General features: G+C 43.9%; 1 protein-coding gene across 1 annotated transcript in view; it reads right to left on the reverse strand.

The window, feature by feature from the left end:
- The window catches only part of LOC145357592 (acrosin-like), a 31,301-nt gene that overhangs the window by 8,468 nt on the left and 3,388 nt on the right, over positions 1-19,445 (reverse strand). The window contains exons 2-3 of the mRNA XM_080211070.1: positions 16,925-17,123; positions 13,761-14,023 (exon numbers count right to left, since the gene is read on the reverse strand). Of these exons, the coding sequence (XP_080067196.1) occupies positions 13,761-14,023; positions 16,925-17,123 (462 nt within the window). The remainder of the gene's footprint in view (positions 1-13,760; positions 14,024-16,924; positions 17,124-19,445) is intronic.

The raw sequence follows: 19,445 nt of genomic DNA on the forward strand, positions 1-19,445 counted from the left end.
AATAGGAGCAGGAGTAGGCCATCTGGCCCTTCGAGCCTGCCCCGCCATTCAGTAAGATCATGGCTGATCTGTCGTGGCTCAGTTCCACTTTCCCGCCCTCTCCCCATAACCCTTAATCCCCTCTCTTATCAAAAACCCATCAACCCACTTCTTAAAAATATTTAGCGAGGCAGCCTCCACCACTTCAACGGGCAGAGAATTCCAGAGATTCACCACCCTTTGAGTGAAGAAGTTCCTCCTCAACTCCGTTCTAAACCGCCCCCCCTTTATCTTGAGGCTGTGCCCCCTAGTCCTACTGTCTTTTTTGAGCGGGAAGAGTCTCTCCACCTCTATCCTATCCATCCCATTCATCATCTTATACGTCTCAATGAGATCTCCCCTCATTCTTCTAAACTCTAACGAGTACAAGCCTAGTTTATTCAGCCTCTCCTCATAGCTCAACCCCCTCAACTCCGGTATCAGCCCAGTAAACCTCCTCTGCACTCCCTCCAAGGCCAAAATATCCTTGCGCAGGTGCGGCGCCCAAAACTGCACACAGTACTCCAGCTGCGGCCTCACCAATGCCCTATACAGCTGCAGCAAGACCTCCCTACTTTTATATTCAATCCCCTTCGCTATGAAGGCCAGCATCCCATTTGCCTTCCTGACCACCTGCTGCACCTGCAGGCTGGGTTTTTGCGACTCATGCACAAGGACCCCGAGGTCCCTCTGCACCGTCGCCTGCTGCAGTTTTTCGCCACGTAAGTAATAGTCCTTCCTACCATTCTTCCTTCCAAAGTGGACCACCTCACACTTGCCAACATTAAATTCCATTTGCCATTTCCTGGCCCATTCGCCCAGCCTATCTAGATCCTTCTGCAGACTCTCCACACCCTCCGCACAATTTGCCTTTCCCCCAATCTTGGTGTCATCAGCAAATTTCGACACCCTGCACTCGGTTCCCTCCTCCAGATCATCTATATAAATGGTAAATAGCTGAGGCCCCAGCACCGACCCCTGGGGCACCCCACTAGTCACCAACCGCCAATCCGAATAGCACCCATTGACCCCCACTCTCTGCCTCCTATTTGACAACCAATCCTCTATCCACGCTAACACCCTACCCCCAACTCCATGTCCATCGGGTTTTTGCCTGTTGCTTGCTAATACCTTCAAAGAATTTCTTATATTTCAGCCTCAGATTTGCCTGAAAATCTAGCATTAAAATCATAGAATCCCTACAGTGCAGAAAGAGGCCAATCGGTCCATTGACAACAATCTCACCCAATCCTTATCCCCGTAACTTCATGTACTTACCCTGCTAACTCCCTGACACTAAAGGCCAATTTAACACTGCCCATCAACCTAATCCACACACCTTTGGAGTGTGGGAGGAAACCGGAGCACCCGGAGAATCCCATGCAGACGCGGGGAGAAAATGCAAACTCCACACAGTCGCCCAAGGCTGGAATTGAACCGGGTCTCTGGCATTGTGAGGCAGCAGTGCTAACCACTGTTCCAACCAGGTTGCTTTGATATTTGTATCCAGAGCTGGTTACTGTTGTTGAAATTTACCTCTGATTGGAGCGGGGTGGATCACTAATCCAGTGGGAGGGGCACTGAATAAATGTCTGCTCTGTCCCGGATGATATTGAGTTTCTTTGAGTGATGTTGAAGCTGCCTTCGTACAAGCAAATGGTATTCCCTAACATTTCTGCTTCAAGCTTTATGGATGGTGAAAAGCTTTGAGAAGTTAGGAGGGGCATTATCCCTGCTCTTGTATGTCTGTTTATTTTTTATAGTTTGGCCAACTTCAGATACTAGTCAATGATGAATCAAAGATATTAATAGTTTCATCTGCCCCACAGCACATGGATGGTTGCTGTATATTTTGTGTCTGCTGTTAAATTTTTCTTTTATTAAATAATCAAACCGCCCCCAATCAATTCCTCTTTGCTTTCCCTTCCCCAGGACAATTGTAGTCCAGATGAAGATAACATTTGTGGATATTGCTCAAATTATGACCTGGGATTTAACACTCCAAGGATATGCGTGTTAGCTGGATTGGCCATGCTAAATTGCCCCTTAGTGATAGGGCCATTAGCAGGGTAACTGCATGGGGATAGGGTCTGGGTGGGACTGTTGTCGGTGGGGAAATGATGGGCCAAATGGTCTCCTTTTGCACTGTAAGGATTCTATGATTTCTATGATATGATCCAGAAACACAAAACTGGAAGAGCTCATTGATAAGGATTTTATTCATGCTAACTAAAGTCTTTACAAAGTTGAAAGATACTACAGACCCATCAAATTATTTTTATAATACAAGGTTATTGTTCCAGAAAAGGAATTGTACTTCAGGTTTACCAAATGGCTGAAATGTTGGGAATGAATTTCTTTTCCCTGGAACAGCTGACCCTCCTTAATGTCAATGACAACTAAGTAGATCTGATAATCATCATAGAATCGTAGAATCCTTACAGTGCATAAGGAATGCATTCGGCCCATTGAGTCTACACTGACCACAATCCCACCCTGACCCTATCCCCATAACTCCAGGTATTTATCCTGCTAATCCTCCAACACTAAAGGTCAATTTACCATGGCCAATCAACAGGCCACTCGGTCCATCAAGTTTGCTCCACCATTCAATCGTGGCTAATATTTTTCTCATCGCCACTCTCCTGCCTTTTCCCCATAATCCATGATCCCCTTATTAATCAAGAACCTATCCATCTCTGTCTTAAAGACACTCAATGACCTGGCCTCCAGAGTCTTCTGTGGCACGGAGTTCTTCAGATTCACCCCTCTCTGACTGAAGAAATTCCTCCTTATATCTGTTCTAAAGGGTGGTCCCTTTAGCCTGAGGTTGTAGCCTTTGGTTCTAGTTTTATTGTGTTATTCTGTTTTATTTTTTCTCTGCTATTCTTTTCAAGGATATGCGTGTTAGATGGATTGGCCATGCTAAATTATTTTCCAGATGGTATGCCTCTTTTCCAGATGGTATGCAAGTTTTGTGACATTTTTGAAATCTTTGTTCAAGCCCCATGAGATAGTCAAGTTCTGTGCCTTTGCCATTTCATGGGTGGTCATATTAACTTCATGACACAAAATGCATTCTTACGTTCCATAAAACATTTCAGAATATTGAGCAATTCTATCTCTGCTCTCTATATCTACTATCTCTCTAAATAATGGTCCATGTTTCACTGAGTCTAATTCTCCATTTTACTGTTTTACTACCAGCAACATATTCATCAGTTAACGTTTGTAAGTGTTGTTCGCTGTGGCAATAAATTTGGATAATTCCAACTGGTTTCTGATTGATGTCAACCTGTCACAGTTGGATGCCGTTTACCAATGAATCCTTACAGTGCAGTAAGAGGCCACCCAGCCCATTGGGTCTGCACCGACTCTCCAACACAGCATCCCACCCAGGTCCTATCCCCATCACTCCATGTATTTACCTCGCTAATCCCCCTAACCTACACATCTTGGGACACTAAGGATCAATTTAGCATGGCCGATCCACCTAACCTGCATATCTTTGGACTGTGAGAGGGAACCGGAGCACCCGGAAGAAATCCATGCAGACACAGCGAGAATGTGCAAACTCCACACGGTCACCCAAGGCCGGAATCGAATCTGAGTCTCTGAGGCTGTGAGGCAGCAGTGCTAACTACTGTGTCACTGTGCTGCCACCAACATTGTCAGAATTTGCAGAATTCGAAAGTAAGCATAAATATTTTTCATTACAGAGCTGACCCTGGTGTCATAATGCCTACAACTCTGGAAACGCCCACTAGCTGTGTAGTGACTTTCATGTATTGAAGTAAAAATGGCAATGCATGTGCTTCTTTCTCTACAGCAGTTGCTCCATCCAGTGGCATTGTTGGTCTTGCATGAAGTTTCAGTACAGTACAGCGGCTAAAACGCTTTGGCATGGCTATCTGAAACACACGAACCATCATCAGGTGGAGATCTTGTGGTGCAGTGGGTAGCACCCTGCCAGAAGCTCCAGGTCCGAGTCCCACCCATTCATAACAGGTTAAATGTGTCAACTGGCAAATCCTTCCAAACATGCCAAAGGCTGGCAGTAAGAGTGGGAGTGACTTCTGTTTGATAGGGAGTAGCAGCCCTCACATTATCAGCCTCTGGTGGCAGACTAGCAGCCTATCCTGGAAAGTACTAGCTATGGAAAGGGACGAAAGCCTGTTTTAGTGCACCACTAGGAATGGAAGCATTGTCAGACTGTGTCCATTATCCTGAACTAAAAGTATGTCCAAAAACAATTGAGTGCCAGGCAGCCAGTTAAACAGTTAACTATTAAATTGCTTCAGGTGCTGTGAGAAAGTGTTTGTCAAAAGCGTTTGAGGAACTTATAAAGTAATCATTCATATCAAAGGTAACATGACTCCTCTACCACACAAAAGTAATGTAAACAAGACAAACTTTGATTCCATATTGGAGTTTGTAACTACTTTAATCAGGGAATTGAGGTGGGCCTGTTAGAATATGAACTCCCTGATTAAGGGTGGATGGTTCCTCTCCTTTTAGAGAGCTGTCCCTTTTGAGTTGTCCCTAAGATAATTTGATTTTGTTTAGTTGGTTGGACACAAAAAGATGTCCCTGATTAAGGGCCAAATTGATGGGCCAATTAGGGAGCCTCTTGCTTTGTACTTAATCAGGCGTATCAGTTCCTCTGGGCCTCCGAGTGTAGACTGCTAACTGAGAGCACTCTGTATGCTATTGTCAGACTTGTAAATAAAGGGATTTTGGTGAAGGGGCTTCTGCCTCCGAGGACTTATTATAGATTTATTAAACACATTATCAACAGATCTAAGTAATCAATCATCTTTTTCATCCATTTTGTTACTCTCAATCTATTAAAACTATCGGCTGTGCCATTTGCATGGATTTTTATCAGGATCATGTTTTGCCTTGGCCAATACTTTTGGCACAGTGGCAACAATATTGTAGCATGTTCTTCTGTGCACGTCACTCCAATGAGGAATGATTGACCCAACCAGATCCAATGTTTTGGGTAGATGCTATCAGGTTGGGGTCAGTGTTTCACAGGATAACTCTACTGGAATATAGAATCTTCACAAAATATCCATGTAACTTCCTCATCGTGGTCTAATTCTATCTATCCCATTATTGTAGCATTTTGTCCCATAATGGCTTTACCCTGCTCTCAAACGCCATCTTCAAAATGAACCTCCTGCTCTTCTCCAACTTCCTCTGGATATCTCCAGAATCAAGCATTTTCATGGTCCAGCGGTTGAACAATTGTATAATTGGTATCATTTACCACAGATTTTGGTAATTCATGACAGATATCAAATGAAATTACTTGTTGACATTGAACTCCTTTCATGCTTTTTTTTTCTGAAAATAAGTCATAAAAACAGCATGACAATCACTCCGTAGAAACATTTCCATCATTGTGGGTAATCCGGAACAGTTCCTTGATGTCAGATCTTTGCTCGCAGCTTGCAATGAATGCTATTGATTTGTTCTCCCTGGTATCAGGTTTGTTTGAAGACATTGGTGGGATTGCAGAGAAGTTTCTGCGATTATTGACTGTTTCATCACCAGTTTGCAAACTTCATAACTTTGCTTGCAGGGATGTGGAATTCAAAATGGTCCTGACAATTAGACAGTGCTTAGTCCATATCAATTGTCTTTCTTTTCTCTCAGCTGCAGGTCAGTGTTAATTTTCCCTGTTAGATTAACTCCATTTCATGAAAGCCAATGTGTGTGCAGAGGTGTGGAGCCCCTAGGCAGCAAAGTTAAAAAAGATCCCCCAGTATCTCTCTCTCACTGACTGTGGTGAAAACCATAATTCTTGCTTTACAGTGTACCTGATGTTTCTCTATCTGTCAAGGTAGAGACATGATTAAACTTCAATTTTGTTACAATCTCCACAGAGACTGTTAACAGCTTAAAGATAAATTTGAACTTGCAGGAGATTTTCACAGTAACTTCATTGCAGTGTTAATGTAAGCCCACTGGTGACCCTAATAAATAAATTTTAACATTAAAACTTTAAAGGTGTTCTGGCAAGATTTGAACACCTGGCCCCATTTACACTGTTTCAGTGGGATTTCTGTACCACTTGATTCATCTCTGCAAGTCCATCTCATCATGTGAAGTCACCTCTTTTGGAAAAGTGAATTATCCAGCATTGTTTTTCAACCTGCCAATTGCAGTGAAGGAGTACCTCATTGGACTTTGATTCTGGAACCCATATACAATATTATTTATTTTCTCTGCGGTCTCTGTACTGTAAATCTTTCTTTTTTCACTCTTTTCTTCTGAATGCAAAGCGGCTAACTTGATGAAACCCGCCCTCCCCCCCCACTTTGACACATGAATGTATGAACTAGGAGCAGGAGTAATCCATTCCGCCTTTTGAGCCCACTCCGCCATTCAATTAGATCAGGACAAGTCAGGCCTAACCTTCCGCTACACCCAATATCCTTCCTTACCCTTGTTTATCAAGAACCTATATACCTCTGCCTTGAAAATATTCAAGGACTCTGCTCCTACTGCCTTTTGGAGGAAGAGAGTTCCAAAGACTCGCCATCTTCTGAGAGAGAAAGATTTCTTCTCATCTCTATCCTAAATGGGTGACCCCTTATTTTTAAACAGTGACCCCTAGTTCTAGATTCTCCCACATGATGAAGCATCCAAGGATGTGCAGGTTAAGAACAAAGAACAATACAGCACAGGAAACAGGCCCTTCGGCCCTCCAAGCCTGCACCGCTCATTGGTCCAACTAGACCATTTGTTTGTATCCCTCCATTCCCAGTCTGTTCATGTGGCTATCCAGATAAGTCACAAACGATCCCAGCGTGTCCACCTCCACCACCTTGCTTGGCAGTGCATTCCAGGCCCCCACCACCCTCTGTATAAAATATGTCCCGCTGACATCTGTGTTAAACCTCGCCCCCGCCCCCTCACCTTGAATCTGTTGATTGGCCATGCTAAATTGCCCCTTAGTTTCCCGGGATGTGTTGGTTAGAGGGATTAATGGGATAATTATGTAGAGTTATGTGAATGGGGCCTGGGTGGGATTGTTGTCAGTGCAGGCTTGAAGGCCCGAATGGCCTCCTTCTGCACTGTAGGGGTTTCGATGATTTCTATGATCTTCTCAGCATTGACCCAGTCGAGACAAGTCAGGGTCTTACAGATGAGTCTGTGCAAATAAACTAACCGTTTGAGTTCATCCTATCTCAATTTCACTGTGGGATTATCAATAGAAATTAGATCGCACCAAAACTGAGGGGTTGGGGAAATATGTCACCGCTTTTAAAGGGGTAAACAAATTACAATCACCTCTCTGTTTCTGTCACAGACGTGTGGTGAGAGGAAAAATTGGTGCTGTTTAAATTAACACTAGCCTCTCCTTTCTGTAATAACCACACTCCTAATTTTCCAATCCGTCTGCCATGAATCCTGCTGCTAACGGGACTGGAAAATTCTACCCATCAGTTATCATCATTGTTTTTATGAACTGCCATTTCAGCTTGTTGAAGAAAATAGTTATATCCACTGACAAATGCTACCTAGGTGTTATCCTGCCCACATTGCCCCCCTCTTTGCCAACATGCACTAGTTATACCTTCTGTTGCACTGAACTGTTTGTTTGTGAAAGCCTTTGTGGTCTTGTCCTGCCCAATATCTGAAATCTCCTTCAGCCCTACATTCCAGCATTTGTCTTTTGATCCTTCAACTCTTGCATCCCGATCATTCTCTCCTAAACACAAAGCTTTTATCTATCATGGCTTAGTGGGTCTGGAATTCCTTCCTGAAAATCTCCTCACTTTGCTCATTCTTTCCGTGGTCTGAAAGGCTGGTCAAAATGCAAGCGTTGCATGTCAACACGGAGATCTACCACATCGGAAAGGAATTCCACCTCTTCAAAGTCCAGCTGGTGCCCAGCCAAATACAGGCAGGTCTAATACTTTGGCAGCCGTTACGTTGCTATCATTGCCATGGCAATCTGCAGTGTCATCCAGAATGTGGTTATGAGATGGAAAAGGCCAACAGTGGTGACATGCTCCACTGCACATCTCTGCAAGTCCATCTCATCATGTGAAGTCACATATCAAGCCAAATCCATGTCAGAGCACAGCACTGACAAGCTGAAAACAAGCTTCCACTGCCTATTTAGCAGCAGCCTGCAGTGACCTGCACACTACATGTTAAGATCTGTGGTGGTCTTCCATCATGAGAGCATGGCCCTTGCCTCCAACTATATGATGAGCGACTGAGGAAGAGGGGAAAGGGAGTTCAGGAACGAGACAAGCCCTTTCTGGCTGCGTTAACCATTAATTATTTATCTAACTGTGGTGCCAGTACATCGAACATTAACCTCATTCACTAGCTGTCCAAACACCTCACTTTCGTAACAAACATTCCAGGCCAAATGTATAAATGTATATCTCAGCACTTGCCATTTTGCATGCAAATGTTAACTAATGACCCTTATCTGTACCCTGAGCTTCTGTCTTCCATATCCCTTTGGCTGGCTTGGTGGTTTTGCACAGTCTTTGTCCAGCGACTGCAGCATAACTTGTGAAGGGCTGCTGATTTTTAAAAAGGGAGATTCTGGATGGCGTTGGAGGACGCCCTGAAAGACCTCTGCATCAAGGAGTCTTGGCTTTCAACTGCACCATCTTGACATGGGCAGCAGCCATGAGGACTGACTGGTTTTCAAGCAACAGTAAAGGCACAGCGGGATCAGGGAGTGTATGTCATCCTGAGGGAGGATACAGACTTGTGCTGCATGAAGTCACTGCCATTTCCGATGAGGGACAGGGGGGATAGGGATTCCTCATCAATCCAGCCAAATGCTGGAGCACAGATAGCCCAAACTGCTGAGATCCTGCAAGTACCCACAGACATGACAGCGGTGAGCTGAGCTTGCAATCTAAGCCGAGCTCCAGATGATGGGTGGCCTCTGCTCGCGTAGCAATGGAAGCTGAGACAAAGTCACTGCCTCATGATTGTGTACTCAAATATGCTGATGGAGTTGGCCATCTCACCCACACTGCAGAGGATGGGCTCCAAGCTCTGTGCAAAGCTCTGTGATAAGTTGGTGTCAGATCCTCCATACTCCCCGACATTACACTCATATTTTCTGGCCAGTCTGCCAATGCAACAAGTATTTCACTGTGGATACCCATCAGCAATGTTCTGTATTCTGTCCCTTCAACAGCCTCTCCTCATCCCTCTACAGCGGAACTCGTTCGCGACCTCCCCCTTTGGCAAGCTGGCACCTTTGATGCTATGGTCCCCTGTCCTGGCTGGGATACTTATGTCCAGTGTCTTACCACATGCTTCCCTCCATCATAAGGTCAGAGGTGGGGATGCTTGCTGATGATTGCAGAGTGTTCTGTACCATTCACTGTTCCTCAGCTAGTGAAACAGTCCTTGTTCACAAGCTGCACAAACTAGACAATGTTCAGGTTTGGGCTGAGAAGCAGCAAATAACATTTACGCCACACGAGTGTCAGGACATGATTATATCCAACAGGAGAGAGTCTAACCATCTCCCCATGATATTCAATAGCATTATCATTGTGGAATCCCCCACTGTCAATATTCTGGGGTCACCATTGACCAAAAACTGGACCAGCCCGGTAAATACTGTAGCTACAAAAATAGTAAGAAGTTTCACAGCACCAGGTTAAAGTCCAACAGGTTTATTTGGTAGCACAAGCCACAAGCTTTCAGAGCGCTGCTCCTTCATGAGGTGAGTGGGAGTTGTGTTCACAAACAGGGCATATAAAGACACAAACTCAATTTACAAAATAATAGTTGGAATGTGAATCTTTACAGGTAATCAAGGTACAGATAATATGAGTGGAGAGGGGGTTAAACACAGGTTAAAGAGAAGTGTATTGTCTCGAGCCAGTACAATTAATGAGATTTTGCAAGTCCAGGCAAGTCATGGGGGTTACAGATAGGGTGACATAAACCCAAGATTCCAGTTGAGGCCGTCCTCATGTGTGCGGAACTTGGCTATCAGTTTCTGCTCAGAGATTCTGCGTTGTGTGTCGTGAAGGCTGCCTTGGAGAACGCTTATCCGAGGCTGAATGCCCATGACTGCTGAACTGTTCCCCAATAGGAAGAGAACATTCCTTCCTGGTGATTGTCGAGCTGTGTTCATTCATCCATTGTCATAGCGTCTGCATGGTCTCCCCAATGTACCATGCCTCGGGACATCCTTTCCTGAGCAGAGCAGAACAGAAATTCACATTGTCTGTATCTTTAAGACTTGATTACCTGTAAAGACTCATATTCCAACCATTACTTTGTAAATTCAGTTTGTGCCTTTATATACCCTGTTTATGAACAGAACTCCTCATCTGATGAAGGAGCTGTGTCCTGAAAGCTTGTGGCTTATGCTACCAAATAAACTCATTGGACTTTAACTTGGAGACTTCTTACTGTGTTTACCCCGGTCCAACACTGGCATCTCCACATCATGGCTACAAAAATAAGACAGAGCAGAGTATCCTGCAGTGTGATTCATCTCCTAACTCCTTAAAGTTGTCGACCATCTACAAGGCATAAGTCAGGAGTGTGCTGGAATAACCCCATTTGCCTGGATGTGTGCAGCTCCAACGACACTCAAGGAGCTCGACACCATCCAAGGCAAAGCAACCTGCTAGCTTGGAACCTGAAACCTGCACTCCTTCACCACTAGTGCATGATACCTGCAGTAATGCATGTAAAATGCACTGCAGCAAATCAGCAAGGCTTCCCTATCAGCTTCCAAACCAGTGACAACTACTGTCTATAAGGCAGCAGATACATGGGAAAACCCGAACTACAACTTCCCTTTCAGTGTGTCCAACACTGCATTGGGCACTATCTCATCGATGGTCGCTCTAATGGTTGCAGCCATCATCTCCTCCATCACAGCCATGCCTACCTCCATTGGTTAGCTCTTGCTGTATTCCATCATCAATCTTCTCCTACAACTGAGTGGGAAATGTGCCAGTGAGTGTGATGCAATTTGTTTAGGTGATGTGGTTGTGGTTGAATAACTGACAGTTTGTGCAAAGTTCAAGATGTAGCAATGAGGGTTACACCCAGTCTGAGTTTGGGAAGGTAAGATAAAGTTATGAGTACAAGGTTTCAATTGTGGTTGACAGAGATTGTTGGCAGGTGAATGATGTAAGTTAGTGCTGGGATGGGTGAGATATGGCATTTGAAGATGAATTCACTGACCATTCACGTGAGGTCATTGAGATTGTTAGAACATTACATCCAGTCCTCATGGCTTGACTGCTAGCAATGGTTTTCAAGGCTATCTGCTCCTACTGCCTTTGCAGAGTTTGTCTGAAGGTCATGGAATCATAGAATCCCTACTGTGCAGAAGGAGGACATTCAGCCCAGTGTGTCTGCACTGACTGTCTGACAAAGCATCTTAGTCAGACCTTCTCCTCCACTCTATCCCCATACCCCTGCACATTTACTCCACTAATCCCAGTGCATCTTGGGACATTAGCGTGGCTAATCCACCTGATCCACACACCTTTGTACTGAGGGAGGACACTGGAGGAAACCCATGACAAGGGGAAGCTCGACAGTCGCCAAGGCTGGAATTGAACTCGGGTCCCTGGCACTGAGAGACAGCAGTGCTAACCACTGTGCTATTGTGCTGCCCTCCTGATCCCTTGCAAAGAGACAAACTCCTCTCCACCTCCTTCACTGAGGACTCCAGTGCTGTGTCTGAGAACCTTGGAGAACTCTTTCCACTACATTGTGCTCTAATTCATTCTTCTTCCTCATTAGACTCTTTCCCACAAAGTTTCAGCACTTTTATGAGCCAGATTGCATCTTTCCTTTCATTGGTGTCAGCCTGACACAGACTTTGGAGTTGCTGAGCTGTGTTGCACATTCAGTATTAGGAAACACAACTATCATTAAAGTAGTAGGTGAACGAAGTTGGCCTGCTACCTGCATGGAAGCAACAGTTTAATCATGTATCATGATCCTTGCGCTCATTTTGGCAGATATCAAGTTTGGCCCCCATGGTCTCCAGTAGTTCCATCATGGGCACCAATCACTCCATGGATTGACAATCAGTTGATCACGGGGAACAACATCATTCTCCCTCCGGGTGCTCCAGTTTCCTCCCACAGTGCAAAGATGTGCAGGTTAGGTGCACTGGCCATGCTCAATTGCTCCTTACTGTGCCAGGATGCGTAGGTTAGAAGGAGTGGCAGGGTAAATATGCGGAGTTACAGAGATAGGGCCTGGGTGAGATTGCTGTCGGTGCAGACTCAATGGATCAAATGGCCTCCATAGGGGTGCTATGATTCTATGATCAGAGTTAAACCCAGTTCTGTCCTTACCCACCTTCCACCCACATTTCCAATATTGGTCATTGTCGGGTGTGGGAGCTCTGAATGATTTTTCTGACTCCATGCCAACACAAGTTGTCACTGCTGCAGGGACTAAGTTGCTAATTCAGCACAGGCCAAGAGTCAAAGCTGGAACCCTAAAACCTGTGCATGTCTGAGGTAACCACACAACACATTCTCCAAATGAACCACTGGAGTGAGCTAAGGTAGGATTCTTTCTTTGATCATCGAAAGTCAGGCTCTGATCACTCCAAGTTTACTTGCCTGTCATCAAATCAGGACGACACATGCTGCTTTAAGTTTTGATAGAATTGAATCCTTTTGTTCATAGCCTTTCGTAATTGGCGTGGACACTGTTCTGAGACTGTTTCATGGGCCGGAATTCTCCGTCCGTTCATGCCGGCGGCATTCTGTGATCCTGCCAGCAACGCAGCCCTGCCCAAAGGTTTCCTGTTGGTTTGGGTGACATCAATGGGAATTCCCATTGACAGTGGCGGGACCAGAGAATTCCACCGCTAGCAAACAACGCACCATCTCCGGCCGGCGAGAAACACGCGCCTGAGAGACCGGAGGAATCCGGGAATGATATTTCATCGCACTTTTTAAGCACTGAATTAATTTTAAAATGAACTTAACTTGAAATTACTTGCATAGTACTGAAAGGTACTCCAAAAATATATCCCCTTCTATTGTGTCCTTTTTTTTAACGAGAATTACAAGTTAATCTGAGTGGCAACAACATGTTTATAATCAAACCAAGCAACTATATTTCCTTGTCTTTTATAAAAATTCCTCACTATATTTATAGGGTTGAGGCAGCAGTCAGATAAGCCATAATCTTATTGAATGACACAGCAAGCACAAAGGGCTAAGTGGCCTACTCTTGCTCCTGTGTTCCTACACACAGTAACCCTGTGAATATTTAAGCAGGAGCATGCAATATTGTATTTATCATGTTGCTGGCTGCCACATAACTGCAACTTCAACGCAGAGAATAACATAGTATAAGTGTTGATCACATGTGGAGCCACAAAAAATCCCCTTTTTCCTTTCATTAAATCATGGTATAAAAATGTAAAAACATCAATGAAATGATGTTCCGCTGAAGGCGGGGTGAATTTTCTCATTCTGCCCACCAAGGGAATCGTAGCGGGCAAGGGGTGGACCATGGAAAGGTCCGTTGACCTCAGGTGGGATTTTTTGGTATTGAGGCGAGCGCGTTGGAGTTATAGGCTTTGGCATTGCTTAGCATGGCTGTTCTGCAATGGCGTTTTCAAAGAAAGCTATCCTAAAAATTAAGCCTGCCCCACAAACTATTTAATATGGCAACACTGCCCTGAAAAGAAGAAATGTATGAGTTCTCTGTATAAATATTCCTGCTATGGATACTACCATTTTCTTCCATAAGTCCCCATCCGGTAACATGACAATGGTTCCACTTCTCAATATGAAATTTGCCTGGTTTTGGTAAACATGCCACTCGGATGAAGTCACCAAAATTGATGGCTTTGTCCACTTTAAGCACTGCCACATCATTTTGGATTTCATGGAACTGTTCATGCAATATTAAGGTATCAATGTTCCGAGAAATTGTCCACTTATCAGGTCTCGACAGGTCTCTCAGTCCCATCACAGCTCTCCACTGATTTTTATCGCTATCACAATGCAAAAAAAGAACAGACAATATTAATGATGAACCAACTGAGTGGGTACTTATTGGTAGTAAATTGACATCATGGCAGTAAAGCCTAAGGAACAATAACAGGACTTCACAGTGTCTGCAATTACCATCAGAAAAACATGAATGATTAATGTTTTTGTAATAAAATCTGTATAAAATTAATCTTTCACTATTTGCATTGGCTACTGCTCCAACTGCCAATTAGGGAAGGAAATCTGCCATCTTTACCTGATCTGGTCTACACAGCAATGTGATTGACCCTTGTTGAGTGAGACACTCAGTTCAAAGGGCAAGTAAAGATGAGCAACAAATACTGGCCTTGCATCAATGCCCACATCCCATGAAAGAATAAAGAAAACCATTTGATGTTGGATATTACTGCATCTAGACAGTAGTGTAAACATTTATAGTTGAAAGGAGTAGACTGAAAATGACAGCACGGTCAACTAATTGGTATCCAACCAACTCATTTTAATGAAAAGGGCCTTGGGTTGAAACAGGGAATGTTACAACGGTGCAGCGGCAGAATTCTCTTTTGATGTAATAATTTTGCTCTGCACCCCCTCTTTGTGGTTTGAGAGAACATGACCATGGATACAAAAAAAACCCAAACTTTTGTACGTCAAGTACTGAGACGTACAAGATCCCAAAAATAATTCACCCAAATTGTCAGTAAATTGACAAGAAAACCATTCTCAAATTGCATGTTCAGTCATCCAAAGCCAAGTTCCAGAATTAGTAATGCCAACCCGCCACAGGGGTGATCCTGGACTCTCCTGGAATTAATGACTAATCTCCAGGCGCAATAAAAATTGTGTTTCCCTTTCCCCCTTTTTAATGGTTATAAAGGTAAGATGCCAGGCAGGAAGGCCGACAGTCAAGGATCATTCAATGGGTTATGAAGAATCTCTTCACTTTCTATTGGAAGGCCTGGCATCCTGAGGAAGGATATGGCAGGGACTGGCATAGGTGATCAATGGCAGGGGGCAGGATGGTAAGAGACAGTGGTGGGTGGGCGGGGTCACGTGATAACATACTGAGCAAGAAGTATAACCAGGGTTTGCAACCCCAGCTAAATGTTAATAAAAAACATTTTGTATTATCAGTAGCAAGTAAAACCTACGCAAAAATTAGTCTTTGACGATTTGCATTATTCATATGGTGACATACTAATCCATGAGGAGGTCTATGAAAATAGCATCGCAAGTTTAAAATAGATAGCACCAAACAACATCAGTAAATGACCCTATCCTCCTGGATATGATTTTGTACTTTTATGTTCTTCAAAATGTAAAGATTGAATGGTTTAAGGAATATACCTTAAAAAAATTATGCCTAGATATGGCCAGAACTTTTCAGGTTAGAAGAATGGAAGGTAAAATTGAATCTTCCTACTTGTAGGTGTAGTTTTATTTTTCATTCAGTCATATGTTGTACAGCTTGTGGGTGAAATTTTCATTTTGGCTGATGTCAACTAGGTCTGTTGGATGGGACAGGGGACAGGGGGGAGATGGGAATTTCAATGGCTGCCCACCAAAGATGTGGAGCTACAGTCATGAAGGCAAAGTAATGGAAGAGGAAGGTTATATTGAATGCCACAGGAGAGATCAAGGTGATCAAAGTGCTATGGTTGAAATTTTGCTATGTGGTTTGTTAGACTAGAGTGTTCTTGATGTTCTTGTTTCTCTTCCTGCATCTAGTGGTGCACAAGGCAGATTTTCATTGGTTCCCATTGCGAGGGTTTTTTCTGGAACCAGTCGCTAACCCTGTCACCAGAGGCTTTTAGCTTTAGGGACACCACTGCACGCCAAGTATGGCTGATAAGGAGTCTCTCCCATTCTTACTGCCTGCCAATGATGTGCGTCGGAAGAGTTTCAGGTTGTTACACAACCTGTTTGGCCGTGTTATGAACAGACTTTCCTTGGCCACAAAATCCTGGGGTGGGACTCGAACCCATAACATAAAATACTATGAACAGAATAGATAAGATAGAAGCAGGGAGGCCGTTTACACTGGCAGGTGAAACTACAGCTAGGGGGCATGGCCTCAAAATAAGGGAAAGCAGATTTAGGACTGAGGTGAGGAGGAACTTCTTTACCCAAAGAATCTGTGGAATTCCCTGCCCAGTGAAGCAGTTGAGACTACCTCATTGAATGTTTTTAAGGCAAGGTAGAGAAATTTTTGAACAGTAAAGGAATTAAGGGTTATGGTGAGCAGGTGGGTAAATGAAGCTGAGTCCATGAAAAGATCAGCCATGATCTTATTGAATAGCTGAGCAGGCTCGAGGGGCCAAATGGCCTACCCTTGCTCCTAGATCTTATATTCTTCTGGTTCAGAGGCTGGGAACTATCCACTGTGCCACAAGACCTCTGATCTTGGTGTTATGATCAGGGCAGATTCCAAAAGAGAGTTGTTGGAGAGGTATACACAAAGCTGGGAAGTGACTATGTACAATAATCTTGGACAGCAAAAAAGGATATCAAGCTACCTCCACTCTCAAAAGTCTAGACTTGAATGAACAACAAATCTTGTTGCTTGTTTGCCGTGGCAAACCTGCTCACCTTGTTTGCCATAGGGAAATTTGGACAGTACTCCAGGATTATCCCGGAGGATCAGAATAAACCATAACTCCTTTTCTCCACAATTAACAACCTCCTGAAACTGTTTACTCTCTCTCCCCCATTCATTCTACTGTCATCTCTCATACCTAGTCCAGGAAATTCAGCACTTTTGGTCTGAAAGCCATTGCATTATTGTGAATTGAATTACAATCACAACAATGGTTTGTCAGCCGGTGTAATTAGGGAAGAACAAATGAGTAAATCAAAGCTACCCAACAGAATATTAAAAGAAAAGCCATAACTGGGAAACGTACTTGAATCCGCCAGAAGAAGGGAAGCAGTGTGCTGCTGATAACAGCCACCACTGACTGATTATTGTTGCTCCACACACGTGTGTATGTCTGTTTGTCACTTGAAGACTAACTTGCCAAGGCCATGCGCCTACCACTGCATCCCGACCTCCTACTATTCTGGACTGGCTTGTTCTTACTGTAACAGCTCTTTTCCCACACTCTGAAATGAAAGATATATGCATTTACTAAGCTTCAAATCTCAGACTGGCAGAACAGTGACAAATGGAATTTAACTCTGAAAAGTGTGAGGTGATGCACGTTGAGGGGACTAACAAGGCAAGGCAATGCACAATGAATGGAAGAACGCAAGAGGACCGGTGGGATTTTGGGGTGCGCGTTCCTGGAACCAGGAAGGCAGCAGGACAGATAGATAAGGTGGGTTATGAAGGCATACGGGCTATTAGCCAAGGCTTCGAATGTAGGGGCAGGGAGGTGATGATGGAGCTGTATAAAATGCTTATTATGCCACAGCTAGAGTACCACATTTTAGAAAGGATTTGATTGCACTAAAATGATAGAATCCTACAATGCAGAAGAAGGCTATTTGGCCCATCGAGTCTGCACCAACCACAATCCCGCCAAGGCCCAAGTCCTATAACCCCATGCATTTACCTTTGCTTATCCCCCTGACACTAAGGGGCAATTTAGCGTGGCCAATCCACCTAACCCACACATCTTTGACTGGGAGAGGAAACCAGAGTACCTGCAGGAAATCCACACAGACACGGGGAAAATGTGCAAACTCCATACAGACAGTGACCCAAGCCTGGAATTGAACCCAGATCCCTGGCACTGTGAGGCAGCAGTGCTAACACCGTGCCAAGAGAGGAAGCAAAGGAGATTCACCAGGATATTACCTGGCTGGAGCATTTCAAATATGAAGAGAGGCTGGTTAGGCTGAGCTTGTTCTCCTTAGAGCAGAGAAGGTTGAGGAGGGACTTGATTGAAGTGAACAAAGTTATGAATTACATAGATAGGATAGATGAGAGGAACATTTCCCCTCAGCAGAGGGGTCAATAACCAGAGGGCATAGACTTAAGGGTATGGGCAGGATATTTAGAGGGAATTTGAAGAAAATTGCTTTCACCCAGAGAATAGCAGGAATCTGAAACTCACTGCCTGAAAGAATGGTAGAGGCAGGAACCCTCACAATCTTTAAGAAGCATTTAGATGAAAACCTGAAATGCCACAGCATATAAGACTATGGACCAAGTGCTGGAAAATAGGTTTAGATTAGATAGATGCTTGATGGCTGGCATTAATACAATGGGCCAAAGGCCTCATTTTTGTTGTAAAACTCAATGACTCTTTTTTTTACCAGTGGAACTCTTATGATTCCATCATCGAGGCACCACACCTTATGGTCTGCAGCCAATGCATTTCCCGGTACGTCAAAGCTTTGGAGAGAATTTTCAATGCTTGCAATAGCAATTGTACACAGAAAGGTCAGCACATGCTGCGTTAAGATGTTGGCAATGTGATGATAGCTAAAAATCAGTTGTACAAATAAATCTGCTACATTTTTAATGTATAACTTCTTGTGCGTTTTGTGGGAATAGTTACAATTCCCTTGTTAACCTCAGTTTGCCAAAAGTGAGCTGAAAAACAAATGAGCAAAAACTGACCCCAGAAAGTGATAACTTAAAAACCACTCTGGGTTTCAGATAACCGTACATATTTACACTGAGAATGTCATTCCTTCGTCATGATTTAAGCCTCAGGTATGCCTAAAAATCCATCACTTGACTAAATTGTGGCAAAACTGCAGGGATTTTACTGTGTTTCTAAAGGAGAACTACTACACGGGCTACTGTGGGGATATATTGGTATCCTCCATCGCTAAGTCCATTTTTAACAGCCGCCATTGTGGGACCAAATTTCCCCCACCTAACAACCCCGGACATTGCAATAGTAGGAGACTCAGGAGTGATCTTATAGAGCTCTATACAATAATGAGGGGCATAGATAAGATAGATAGTCAGCTAGAGGGTGTAGATTTAAGGTGAGAGGGGAGAGAAACAAAAGGGCCCAAAGAGTTAATTTTTTCACTCAGGGAGTGGCGAATGTCTGGAATGAGATGAAAGAGACAGTAGTAGAGGCCGGTACAATTTTGTCTTTTAAAAAGCATTTAGGCAGTTACATGGATAAGATGGGTATAGAGGGATACGGGCCAAATGCGGGCAATTGGGACTAGCTTCATAGTAAATATGGGCGGCATGGACAAGTTGGGCCTGTTCCCATGCTGTGAACCTTTATGATTCTATGATTTTCTTTTTACCTCTATTCCAGACATTCTGGCACTATTCTCCCCAAAACACAACCCCTCCCCTGTCCCACATTGTGACTGGATCCAGTCCTGTTGCAGGCTGCAGGTATAAACTCCAATCCCACACAACTATGGCAAAATCAGGAATTCCTAGTCCTATCCCAGTATCGGCGCTTCAGTACAAATGATATTATAATTTCATGTTAATCATTTTCA

Source organism: Carcharhinus amblyrhynchos, chromosome 23, assembly GCF_965287045.1.
Source record: "Carcharhinus amblyrhynchos chromosome 23, sCarAmb.v2.hapA, whole genome shotgun sequence".
In the NCBI taxonomy this organism is placed as follows: Eukaryota; Metazoa; Chordata; class Chondrichthyes; order Carcharhiniformes; family Carcharhinidae; genus Carcharhinus; species Carcharhinus amblyrhynchos.